This window comes from Physella acuta, unplaced genomic scaffold (genome assembly GCF_028476545.2).
Source record: "Physella acuta isolate Inbredline_101_S28 unplaced genomic scaffold, ASM2847654v3 ptg001653l, whole genome shotgun sequence".
NCBI classification, from domain to species: domain Eukaryota; kingdom Metazoa; phylum Mollusca; class Gastropoda; family Physidae; genus Physella; species Physella acuta.
Genome location: NW_026733167.1, coordinates 81,006 through 94,942, shown reverse-complemented (window position 1 = coordinate 94,942; position 13,937 = coordinate 81,006). Strand labels below are relative to the sequence as shown.

At 33.3% G+C, this 13,937-nt stretch overlaps 1 protein-coding gene across 3 annotated transcripts; it reads left to right on the top strand.

Moving 5' to 3' along the window:
* Positions 1–801: 801 nt before the first annotated feature.
* On the top strand, positions 802–10,940 carry LOC131929588 (uridylate-specific endoribonuclease-like). 3 transcript variants are annotated; one of them, XM_059285872.1, is made up of 7 exons: positions 802–866; positions 1,635–1,841; positions 3,523–3,639; positions 4,216–4,360; positions 4,773–4,972; positions 8,023–8,252; positions 9,255–9,593. In XM_059285872.1, exons 1-7 carry the CDS (start codon positions 845–847, stop codon positions 9,384–9,386), a joined length of 1,053 nt encoding a protein of 350 aa, XP_059141855.1. In that variant the 5' UTR covers positions 802–844; the 3' UTR covers positions 9,387–9,593. The 3 variants fall into 3 exon arrangements, with proteins under 3 accessions (XP_059141855.1, XP_059141854.1, XP_059141856.1); XM_059285871.1 differs by lacking the exon at positions 9,255–9,593 and adding an exon at positions 9,806–10,940 and having other exon boundaries at positions 814–866; XM_059285873.1 differs by lacking the exons at positions 802–866; positions 1,635–1,841; positions 9,255–9,593 and adding exons at positions 2,200–2,333; positions 2,865–3,033; positions 9,806–10,939.
* The last annotated feature ends 2,997 nt before the right edge of the window (positions 10,941–13,937 follow it).

Genomic DNA, 13,937 nt, shown 5'->3' with positions numbered 1-13,937 from the left:
CAGGTGTCACCTGATCGGTGAAATTTGTCACGTTCTAGTGGTCAATCAAGCGGAACATCTCTGCACGTAAACAACTCACGCAACTAGAACATACCACTGTTTAAAACATACCGAAACTAATACCACAAAACTAACTCATCTCCTAATAAGACATCGATCTAAATAACGTTAAAAATCAAAATTATAAGAAAAAAGTTTACGTTGAAGTACGAAAGATAGCTTCTTCCAATCAAATACGTAAATAAGTCATGGTATTAGATTTTCCTTTCATATGTGATATTATCATAAAGCACCAGAAATACCCCCCCCCCCCCACACACACCAAAACATCACCGTTATTATGGGTATTATATATATATATATGTATATATATATATATATATATATATATATATATATATATATATATATATATATATATATATATATATATATATATATATATATGATTTATATATTGGCTATTTGTAGCCTACATATATGTATATGTATATATATATATATATATATATATATATATATATATATATATATATATATATATATATATATATATATATATATATATATATATATATATACTGATTTATTAGTTTATTTATTCAATATGCTCTTTTTATTTTTTATCTGTTGGAGTGGTTTATTTTTTAAACTTAGACGATCTCGGCATAATAATAGTACAAGGAAGTTTAGCAATGCCTTGGTAAAAGAATCAGTATGTTCGATCTCACTCGATGTTTTCCTTCTTAACGAGTTAGATAAAAATATCATATCTGTACAATTAAGCCTGATGTTGTGAAGTTCAACAAGGAACTCTGTCGTTTATTTTCGTTTGATACAAACGATGGATATTTTCTCTGTCTTCTGTATGTTGTTGTTTAGTTACTCGTTTATTTTATTGTTTCATCTAATAGTAATTAAAATAATAATTTGTAGTTAGGTTTTTTAATCACTGGTGTGCTCATTTAAGCTATGTAATTTATTATCAGTGGTTTAAAACTAATTTCGCTTCTGTTAAAAAATAAAATCACTATCAAAAGTCTATCTAAAGACCGTTACACTTGAACCTAATATGATAAATTTTCAAGAAAAATTATTAAAAAAACAACAACAACAAACCCGTGTAGTGTTCGTAATGGTTAGATCTACCTAAAAAGTGATACATTGATAGACGAGAAACAACACACGTATAATTAAGGCAACAGCTAAAGTGTTTAATTAATTTACTATAGGCCTAGTTAGTGACCTTATGATGACAGATGATTGGTAACTACAGTTAAAAATAAAACATTATAGAAGGGGCGCTACTCTTACAAAGTTGCAGCTCACGACTTCACTGGTTTGCTCCCCTGTATATTTTGTTGCTATACACTTTATTTCTGAGCCTTACAATTAAAAACTACTTCGTCAAACTACATTTTAAATAAAGGGCCACCGCTCACAGACGAATTTGTAAAAATATATTTTCAATAAAAAAAATATTTCCCTTCCCAACCAGATAATGGGAAGTGCCTCTCGGAACGTTTCAAGTGCTTCTACCCAGGAATATAAACCTTCTTATAATATACTGCAATATATGTTAATTCTAAACACCAGTAACAGTTCATCAAGTTTACTTTTATTACCACGAACAGTTCTCGTGCTTTTGGCTGCCCTACCCCAGGCAAACAGCTTGACGCCATGCACCAACACCAACTACCTGGAGAGGGTGGAGGGCGACTGCAGCAAATTCAGGGCGTGTGGGGCGGCAGGGTTGTTCATCATGGACTGTCCGCCAGGTCTGGCCTTCAGCGAAAGTAAACAATTCTGTGACTACATAGCCTTCGTGCAAGAATGTACAAGTAGGAACATATTTTATGTCCTAAGCCTTTCAACTACAAACATCTACATAGCGTAATCTATTTGTTTGAACGATAGTGGTGAAAATGGGTCATCCCAAACCTATTTTGACATTAACGGATAACGTGTTTTACTACTTTACACAGAGTTTGTGTATTGATTGCTTGTTAAAGTACAAAATAATTGTTCAAAACACAAAAATAATTTTGGTAAATAAGATTAAGAATAGAATCTAGATCTACTTTACTTTAGCAGAAATGTTCAATCGGCAATAAGTTAAATATTTTGGCATTAAAAAAAAGCATTTAGCCATTGCACCTGGCAAATAGTGAAAATAAGAATGACTTCCCCTTGTAAAAATCAAGCAACTTTCTAGTTAGGCCCATGTTACCAAGTTACAAGCATTTTCATTCTAAAACGAAACTAAAATTACTAATGTCACCACCAACATTGAATAAAAACGTTATGCACCATTACTTAATCACACTAAAATGGTAATTAGGATATAGTCTAGATCTATGTTGGTTTACTTGCGCATAGATAGCTAAAGAAAAAATTGTTTTTAGGCCTAATTGTTTTTTTAGGCCTAGGTCTAATTTAAAAAATAAAATTTCTATAATTTATTCATCGATAGGCCCTAAGCCGACCTAGGCCTACACATTTAGAATTCAGGCCAATGAATGGGGAATATGTACTATTTTGCTATTATTTAGTATTTTAGTTCTATACCAGCATGCAATCAATCTTATTCTTTAAAAAGGGGTGTTGGGTTACTGGTAGTTAACTAAAATACACACATGGCTTTCTAAGAAAAAACCACATTCTTTAAAAAAAATCTTTATTCTTAGTCTTAGGCTCTTAGGTTAATGATAGTATTAGTAGTAAGCCCGTTAAATTATTATATGCCTAGGCCCTTATTTAATCTTTCTAAATATTCCTTTCTGATGTCAGCCTTTAATAATTTGCAGTATTATTACAATTTCGCTTTTTTTAAAAATGACATTCTAAAAAAATTATTGTTTTAGATCTTATCAGCTGCTGTATAGTCTAAATATGAAATAAAACATGTTTTTGATGAAAAAATGAAAATGGCTGGATGGATCAGGTCACTGATATGTGACACTAGTTTGCGAATCGTCTTGCCTGTATTTGCTGTAGTAGTGGCAGTAGTGATTTTCAAAGTCAAATTTAAGTGTACGTCAAGCCAATCTTTTTACAAATTTTTAGACTTAATTACTGAGCCTTACAATTTAAAATTATTTTGTCAAACTACAATTTAAAAAAAGGGCCACCGCTGCTTCACCCCCTGCCCACTCACGGACGAAGTGGTAAAAATATATTATACCACGTCGCTAAATTATTTTTTACGTAGAATAAAAGTCCTATACCATTAACAAATTTAAAAAAACAATGCAGTTCATAACACAGTTTGATACATTTGGTAGTTCTTAACCACAATGTAGAAAAAAGAAAGCAACAAAGAATGAAATTTAAATAGAGAGGTTCTGGTGAAGAAAATTTTTGTAATGTTCCAATAAACAAGTTTGTATTGCTTTAATAAACTCAAGTTTTGTATTGCTCGATTAAAAATCTGTTTATATTATTCTAATTAACACATGTTTGTGATGTTATCGAAGACAAATTTTGTGATGTTCCCATCCATATACTTTGATTGTTTTCCAGCCACATGCCAGAACAGATGTGGATCTCTGCTGGACGCCAGTAAACCCTGTCAGTGCAACTCTGCCTGTGTCAGATACAACGACTGTTGTGCTGATTATGCAACATTATGTACTGCCAGTAAGTCTTAACATTTAACCCTCTAATACAAACACATATAATTTTCTTAACTGTCATTAACTTTATAAGCAATGCATTTTTCAGTGACAAAGTTGGGATGTATGCTCTTACAAAAAGTAGTTACAGTTGGTAAACTCATCATCTTCTGTTTTACTTCATCCTCTGCTATTTTACTTCATCATCTGCTGTTTTACATCATCCTTTGCTGTTTTACAGAGGGCACTCAGCCTATATGAACTATTATAGTCTTAATTTGAACTATATTTTCATTCCCATCTTGCCTGGCAGTAAAGTTAACAGTAAATTCAGAACACTTTACATAATTTTTAAGTGAATGTAAAACAAGAGACTATTAATTTTTTTATTATAAAAATAGATGTGAATTTAGTTCAAATAATTTACTTTAATTTATTTTCTTTTATGTTTATATCTTTATATTAGTATAATTAATTATTTTTTAAGCAAAGATTTTTAGCTAATGAGCAATTACATAAAGTTTCCTTTTATTTGATAAGTAAAGTTTTTAAAATTGCTTTTGAGTTTAATATTTTTTGTTATGAAATTTTTCACTTGCAGGTTCCACAGGGAGATGTATGAGTCTGACAGCTGTGTCAGAGGAATTATGGGCCAGCGATGTCAACAGGATGTCAGCGTCTGATGTCACTGTCAACTACCAGACCAAAGTGTCAGCTGGCACAACCACTGACAAGTCGACTCAGAAGTTAGTTTGATGAGTCTAAATTTAAACTCTCAATGGTACAGAAATTAATAAGAAGAATTGTAATAAATGACACAATAATATATTTGTAGAGCGTGAATTCATCATACTCCAACATGAGCATTGGTTTTCAGCTAAAAGTTCACAAAAACTATTTTTAATTTTCAAACTTTGGTATATTATCTATCTCATATAACTAAAAGTTTTGTAAAAATCGGACACGCGTAAGATCAGACCAGTTTTTAAACTTTACATTTTTCTATACTAAATTATTTTATTCACTCCAATATTCAAACCTAAGTTAATACTCTTTTAATTTTCAATTGTTGTTTACTTATGTAAATCTACACAGGTTCTCTATTTACAGAGTCATGTTAATTTATGGTTATCTATTACATTTCTCATTACACCCCAGGTTGTTTACCTATGTAAATGAGGCTAAACTTGGATCTGGCACCTACAAGCTGCTGTCAAATCTGATGAACAACTACGATCCAGTCAAAGGTGCCAGAGAGACGGCCACAGCTGCTGAACTTGCTGAAGACAACGCCTTTTTAGACGCCATCCTGGCCACTAAAGTCATGGAGAAACTACTCAACTATCTCACTTGCAAGGGTAATAACCCAATATTGTTAAAAGGGGCTAGATAGCTTTTAAAAAATGATGTAAAGTTACTTTTGTAAACACTAGTTATTGAACAGTTTGAATTAAAACTAAATTTAGAGGATGGCTTAGACAATATTATTTTTTCTAAAACATCATAAAACAAAAGAACAAAAGCTTAGTTGAGAGGTCTATGATTGGTTAGCTTCTATTTGAATTAAAACTTAATTTAGTAAGTTAAAATACGATGATAATGAAAATTTAACATTTCATATTAGTAATGCCATCTGTAAAATCTAACCCTGAGAAAATTATTTCAGCTTAGCTGTACTAGAAACATTTTATATTAGTCATTAATAGTTGCAAATTTTTACAAGCTTTTATTTAGCTTTGTCGTTAGTGCTTTTGTCTTTGTTATGGGTTAAAACTTAAGAACTAATTTTTACTGGCTTTAACAGAGTCCATTTGTTACAAACTTGACCCGTAATTTAAGTTTTCATATCAATTGAATGTGTCATGAAGTTTTAGATAATTAGATGATCATTAAAATTTCATTAAAAGTTAGTTAAATATTGATATCTAAAGTAATATCTTGTTATGCTGTTTCATTCAATTCAATACATTCTTTTGGTGGGAAGCATTCCATTTATGTGATTCAATACTATTAAAACAAAACAAAAATTAATTTAAAAAATATTTATAATAACAAAAAGTTTGCAATACCTAGACTGTACCTAAACTAATTTTTAATACCTAGGCTGTAGGCCTAAATAAACTAAAAAGCAAAATTGTCAATATCTAGACCAGTGGTTCCCAACCTTTTTTGAGTGGCGACCCCCTTTTATAAAAAGTAAGTGACTCGCGACCCCCATAGAATTAAAAAGCCGAAATTAGTATAGAAATTAACAAGCACTAAAATAATATTTTCTAGTAGACTTTCAATATGAACTACCCTTGATCTCTGTTTTAATACCATGAGTAAAATTGCATGCTATTTACTAAACATTCGTGGTTAAGTTTTTGTTAACGCCAACCTATGTCATCATCAACATTCAATTTATTTCTTAATTTTGTTTTTAATTTGAGAATAGTGTTGAAAATATATTCTCGAAAAGTCAATCAATTTTACGTTTGGGTATAAATGGTGAATGCTAAACCAAAATTGTGTGTGCAGTTTTTCATATTACGCATAATCATTCTGCAAATAAAAGAATTCATCTTGCAATTCATCGGGAACGCTGGCAACATCAAGGGAAGAAGAGAATGGGTCATGTGCCAGTGCAGATTCTTCTTTTTTTCAGCTCAGAAAAATAGAGCTGCAGTTCGTTTACAAGAGATTCAAGATGCCTAGAAATTGCTTCTTTCAAAAATTTAATTATCTCACAATCAGATTCATCTACCACACTGCAGAGTTTCTCAAATTTACAATATTTCCTAGATTTATTTTCTTTGCCAATTTTGCAGCTTTGGTAAAAATGCACTGAGATTTTCATGGAAAGCGATAATATTCTTTCATTTTTCCTGAAGCTTCAGGTTAAGCTTATGTTGATGTTCGAATATATCTGCTAGTTATGATACGCTCTCCAACTACTCTATGTCGTTTTAAGTATACCAAAAGGTCTTGATTCGTTTGCACTTCCAAGAACAGTTTGATTTCAGATCTCAATTAAAAAAACACGATTCACAACATTTCGTTTGACACCCAGCGTACTATAGTGTAGAAAAGCAGAACATCGTGATCTTTATTAATGTCTTTGCTCAGTTCTTTGAAGGCTCCATATTTAATTTATGACTTTTTCTAGCAATGGATTCTTGATGGCGAGGGCAGTGGTTAGGGAGCTAAATCTTTTCGGTTTTCTGAAAGCCCGATTTTGACTTAAACATAGATGGCACACTATACGTACAAGCCCCCACAGCCGTTTTAACCCATTTTAATCATCCAGCTTCATAAAACGTATTTATTTTTTCCATGCTATCTTCACAAAATAGCAACTCTTCTTTGCTAACATATGAATGAATATATGATTAGCAACAGAGAACACGAACTCACGTCTGTTGATTTGTCAACTTGAAAAGCAAACAATAGTGAAAGCTTGATTTCATTAAAATATTTTTATTTAAAATCTACGGACATGTCTTCTATAAGCCGCTGAATAGTATTATTAGGCAGAGATATTTTTTGCATCTTTACTGCACTGGAATCCCCAAGAATTAACTTCACCATCTTCAACATGCAGGGTTTGATAAGATTTTCTCCTACTGTGCTTTTTTTTGCTTGGCAATTTCTATCGCAACTCCGTTTGATGCTTGCACTAATGCTGTGTTTCCTTGGTGAAAACTTCCTGTTCGATCAAGTCTCTGACGTTTGCAACTAGCTTCATGCAGACGAAAGACCTCCATACATTTTTTTGTGTGTTCCGAATAACTCGTCTAAAATGACGTTTAAGTTTTGGAGATTTCATAAACTCGTGACTGAAAACAACTTTGTACAGTACGCATGGCATCTTCCCTATTCCATTTCCAGGGAAGTTAGTAAAGCCGAATTTCAGATATTCTTCTAAATATTCATGTTTTGTTTCTCATTACTAAGGTTTAGTATACCAGTTGGCGACCCCCCAGAAAGGCCTTCGCGACCCCCAGGGGGGTCGCGACCCCCAGGTTGGGAACCCGTGATCTAGACTTTACTCAAACTAAGTTTTCAATACTCAGACTGTACCTTAACTAACTTTTCAATACCTAGACTGTACAACTACTACCACCTAGGCTCTACATAAACTAAGTTTATAATACCTAGATTGTACCTAAACTAAGTTTATAATACCTAGATTGTACCTAAACTAAGTTTGTAATACCTAAGTTTTCAATACCTAGGCTGTAACTAAACTAAAAGAAATTGTCAATATCTAGACTGTACTTAATTTTCAATACCTAGACACTGTACCTAATTAAAAATGGTTTTAATACCTAGGCTTTGGCATTTGTTTGATTTACTGTAGCTGTCAAATAAAAACTTTTGTTATTATTTAGCTCTGCTAAAATTTAAAAAATTCTTCTTATCTCAGGTTTGGTGACCAGCCAGTCAGACCTTAGAGGCGTACTCAAGAGACACTGGTTTGATTTTTACGCTCGTAGTGGCTCTAGCACAGTCCCTGACACAAGCGGCTTTGAGCATATCATGGTGGGAGAGTACAAGAGTGGAACCACGGTCAACGGCTTCCACAACTGGGTGTCTTTCTACGAGAAGGAGAAGGCTGGGTCATTGAACTACTTCGGATATGTGTCTCAGGCTAAGGTAGGTTTTGTGAATAAAAGCTTGAGTTATTGGTTTCAGTAGGTTTTAGTTATGATGAAACGAGTTGCTTTTCACTGCAAATTACTTAGCTAAATCCAAAAATATAAAAAGGTGGTCTGGAATATCTATTTTTAGATTTATTAATTATATTTATATATTCATACTGTGCACAATAGTGGTAAAATATTAAAAATCTGGCTTAAAAGTATTTAAATTATCTTTGAAAAATATAAAACTTATATGATTGGTATAAAAATAATATTTAGTAAATTCTATTCCCCAATTTGGATGAAATTAACAGTAAAATTAATATCTCTCAGATACTGTTGTGCATATTAATTAATAACTAGTTCCCCTTTACAATCAGCATTTAAAATGCCAACTTAAAAATTTTAAGATCAACCATCAATGCTAACTTTAGTTGTTATGGAGGGTCGCCAATACTGCAGGCTATATTAAACCAACTTTGGAAATATTTCTTTTGTGGCAGTTGCAGGGTATATTACAACCTGTTCCCTGTGCAGCAAATCTCAAATAATTTGATGGATCTGTTTAATTCTATGACTGATATACCTGGTGCTCTACACAATAAAGTTGTTGGCACTGTTGAATGACTGATAAGTAGTGATCTGTATATTTTGGAACCTTGTTTTTTTTTAAAGAGTGTGAAGTCTATATTGTGATTTAGTTAGCTCATTTCTGTGTTTAGCAATGGGTTTACAATTTTTCCATTGTATATAAAATCTAAAACATTTCATTATTTGTGGACATTTTATAAATTTTGAACATTTACTTAAAATACTTTAAAAATTTTGAACATTCACTTAATTTTTTTAACTATTTGAAAAATAATAAAAATCATTCATATTAATCAAAAGATTAAAAAAAATATTTTTAAAAATAAAAATATGACCACCGTTTCTATGAAAAAAATATTAATTTATTTTTTCTTGTTTTTCTCAGCCGTCCATTATAGGTGTTTATAATTTCTTGTTCCCTCAGCCGTCCATCATAGGTGTTTATAATTTCTTGTTCCCTCAGCCATCCATCATAGGTGTTTATTTTTTCTTGTTTTCCCCAGCCGTCCATCATAGGTGTTTATTTTTTCTTGTTTTCCCCAGCCGTCCATCATAGGTGTTTATTTTTTTGTTGTTTTCCTTAGCCGTCCATCATAGGTGTTTATTTTTTCTTGTTCCCTCAGCCGTCTATCATAGGTGTTTATTTTTTTGTTGTTTTCCTTAGCCGTCCATCATAGGTGTTTATTTTTTCTTGTTCCCTCAGCCGTCCATCATAGGTGTTTATTTTTTCTTGTTTTCCCCAGCCGTCCATCATAGGTTTTTATTTTTTTGTTGTTTTCCTTAGCCGTCCATCATAGGTGTTTATTTTTTCTTGTTTTCCCCAGCCGTCCATCATAGGTGTTTATTTTTTCCCCTCAGCCGTCCATCATAGGTGTTTATTTTTTCTTGTTCCCTCAGCCGTCCATCATAGGTGTTTATTTTTTCTTGTTTCCTCAGCCGTCCATCATAGGTGTTTATTTTTTCTTGTTTCCTCAGCCGTCAATCATAGGTGCCGCCTTCTCATGGGACAACAGAGTGAAAACTTTGGGCAGTTTTTTCATCGGTGTAAGCCCCGAGTTTGAGCTGGCCATTTACTCCCTTTGTTTCCTGTCCCACCCCGGGGGCGTCTGCAACATCTCCCTCAACGGAAGTCCCGTCAGGATCGTTTCCTACAGCAAAGATGGACACATCGCCACGGCCTACATCTCTGCTTAAAGTCTGGTTGATGTGTGCTGTACGTTTACCTGCTTAAAGTTTGTTGCGCTTGTTTAATAAGTTTTATGCAAGTACTATGTCCATATGTTGTGATAATGTTTTTTGTTCAACGTTCGTGACAAGGAAAAATTTGTACCTGGAAAAAAGATGATCTATTTATGTTAGCAAAGAATGACCACATGTACATTAAACATTTGAAAATGTAATTGTATAACTGTTTTGCATTTGAACATTTTTCTATTAGTGCAGTTTTTGGTAGAGCATTGTTCTGAGAACTGTTTCAGCCTAATGTGACTGCTTAAAGTCTGGCTAATGTTTAATTTTTAAATGTATTTCTTTTTTTAAAATTTCATACAAAAAGTAATCTATTGAAATTATTTTCAGATTTTTTTTAGATGCATCCAGTTACCTACCAAAACAAATTTTGTATACAGTGATTAATTCAATTCATCCAATTTAGCTAGCTATTAATTTTAAACACAATCTTTAATGAATAGACTAATAAGGGATTTTCTATGCACAATGTTAATACACAAGTAAAGTTTTCTGGTAGTGAGAAATTATTTTCTGTAAGTCTAATAAGTTGTACTTTTGTATTACTTTTTGTTTATATTTCTATTTTATTGACTGGTCACTTTTTATAGTGATTGTTATAAAAAGATATATTTTGACAGGCTCAAGTTCTGATCCTGGACTTGGATCTGTAGAACATTCCAGAGTCCACCTAGTTCTGTTGGGTACCTGACTCATGTTAGGGAATGTAATGGAGGCTAGACATATTGCTGACCACATTATCCTTTCATATGCCAAGGGCATTGAAAATGGTAAACTCGATATCAGCTGCCTTGTGGATTGAAGGGTTCAAAATACTTTATTCCACATACAATTTTTTTTTTCATGTTGTGCATAATCTTTAAAAAAAAAAAATTTAATACATTGTAAATTATTTTTATTGCTGAATATGTCTTATTAATAAAATATATTTAATTGATAAAAAATTGAGGTGGATGTTCTGTAATGTTGAAGAATGAGTGTACCATACATTTCAAATACTAATCCTAAGCTCACAAAATGTGACTATTGTGTTGACATGATTTGCATGATCAAACTCAGGAAGGTATAAAACATCAAGACGCTGAACAAATATGATTCTTCTACTTCCTCTATACTCCTGTATAGAAGAAAGTAAAAAAGCTCTTTGTTATCAATGTCTGACTTATTCCACTACTAGTGCTCTGGAAAGGTTATTTCCTAATTATAATCATTCTTAACGTCCATTAGAAACTAATCCGTGTAATAATAGCAGTGCAATACATCGGAAAAACAAGGTTTATTTTTTTTTTTTTTAAATTTATCATAGGACGGTAGAGAGCTAGACTGCTAACCCGAGAGTCTCGAGTTCTAATCCGGGTTCAAATCAGTGGGACGTCCCTGAGTCCACCTAGATGGGTGCCTAACTCACGTTAGGGAAAGTAGAGGCAGCTGGGCATGGTGCTGGACCCAGGGGCGTAGCGAGGACAGACGTTTAATGTGTGTCTAACAGATGATCTGATCAGGTTGCCAGCAGTGTTTCTTCCAGACTTTTTTCTCCAAGGGGGGGGGGGGGGGCGGTCAACATTTTTCGGGGGGGTGGGGGGCGGACACTAGTAAAAGTGTATATTTACTATATAAATTCCATCTCGTTCGGGGGGGGGGGGGGGCGGTAGACTTGCTTCGGGGGGGGGGGGGCGGAGATGCCTGGAAGAAACTGGTTGCCAGGTCGCGCTTTACGACGTGATTTTAGAAACAGTTATTGTAAAGGGACAGTAACGTGAATGTAGGGACAGTATGGACAGTCACGTGATTGTAGAGGTGGGTTAGGACAGTCAAGTGATTGCAAAGGTGGGTGAGTAGGGAGAGTCACGTGATTGTAGAGGTGGGTAGGGACAGTCACGTGATTTTTGGGACAGTCACGTGATTGTAGAGGTGGGTAGGGACAGTCACGTGATTGTAGAGGTGGGTAGGGACAGTCACGTGATTGTAGAGGAGTAGGGACAGTCACGTGATTGTAGAGAATGTAGGAAGTAAAAACAAAACAAGAAAATTAATAATTGTGTAAAGTAGGCATATACACTAATCCTAATATATAAAAGCCCATTTTCGCACTTCTATCTCTATCTGCAACATTTTTGAAGCTATAAGATAAGGAACATAAAAATACAGGCATATTCGAATGTACAAACACATGTTTAACCATGCAACCGGAAAAAAAAATATAGATATGCCGAGAACGCATAAAACAATGACGTCACATGTCACATAATAAAAATGCCAAAAGTACACAACACTAATGGCCGCCCCCCCCCCCCCCCCCCCGCCCCCTCACCCACCACACCGAGGGAAAAAAAATCTTTTGAATCATCATTTAATTACACATTTACATTTTCAGGTTGTTTTTTATTTATTTTTTAATTTTTTTTTATATTTAGACGTTTTGTATTAGATCTATGTATAAGTAAACCATCTTAAATGAATAAAAGTAGGCTACAAGTAAGAAAGAAATATTACTATTGTAAATCTGTATCAGTCCTCACAAGCCGATGATGAAAACTGTAACACTAAAGCGAACACACAACTGACGCTGTAAATTACATGTCTGAGGCCAAAAAAAAAGGAAAAAAAAAAAAAAAAAAAAAAAAACTAATGGCGTCAACTTCCAATTTTAGAATATGAAGAAATGAACTATTTCATTCAAATGTGGTTTAGATCTAGATCTAATTATCAAGACGTACGCTATGTAAGGTATAGAATTTTCTAGGTCAAAAGTAAAACAAATTATTTAAATAAACCGGGAGTGATCTCCCCTAAACTTTCTCGAATATTCTTATATAAAATAACAGGGGATGGGAGCTCGGGCTATAGACATGATTTTTAATCCATTTTAAATACTTAAAGTTTTAAAAATAGAATAAAATCTCGTAGACAAACTAATTGCACACCAAGTGAACGCCAAATAAAAAAGCGCATAATGGTGCGCAATATTATTATTACTTTTAAAATTTACATTAGTTTTTTGAGAAATCGGAAGTAGCGTAAAGTACTACTTCCAGTCAACGGAAATGACTCAAAATTTGATAGAAGGTAGAGAATTAGATCTTTTACTTACATATGAAATTTCATTTATCTATCTGAAATAGTACTCAAGTTATAGGCTTTTGAAAAATTCAAAGTAGGAAAAGTACCACTTCCGGTTATCGGAAATCGCTCAAAAGTTGATACGGATCTACGATTTTGATAAAATACTTATATATGAAATTTCATCAACCTAGCTGTAACGGTTCTCAAGTTATCGTGTTTACACACGGACAGACAGACACACAGACACACAGACACACAGACACACAGACAGACACACAGACATACGGACAAGATTGCAAAATTATGTTTTTCCGTATCAGTGAGGTGTGAAACGTCGAGATTTGTAAAAATCTCGATTTTTTTTTTTTGCACGATTACAAGACTTTCTCTATACTTCGTATATACGAGAAAGTAAAAAAACTACATAAATACCATTGAACATAGTTGGCATGTTTACGTCATGGTGTCACCCCTACCTTCTTGTAATAATTGTCAATTTGTACTTAAAAGAGTATCTAACTTTAATTAATCATAAATGGAACTGACAAAAGGCATTTTTCTTCGGTACATTTTGAAATTTTTTGCCTTGGTGTCATCCCCTAAATGGTGTCACCCGGTGCGGTCCGCACCCCCTCCCCGCCTTCGCTACGCCTCTGTATAATAATGAGCTACTATTTAGGTAACTAAAAATAAAATCATAATTGTATAAAAGCTTGGTATAAAATCGTTTTTATGCGTTTTTAGCGCAATTTCCATTCTGGAGAATTGCGTTTATTAACGCGTCATTTCTGGGAAT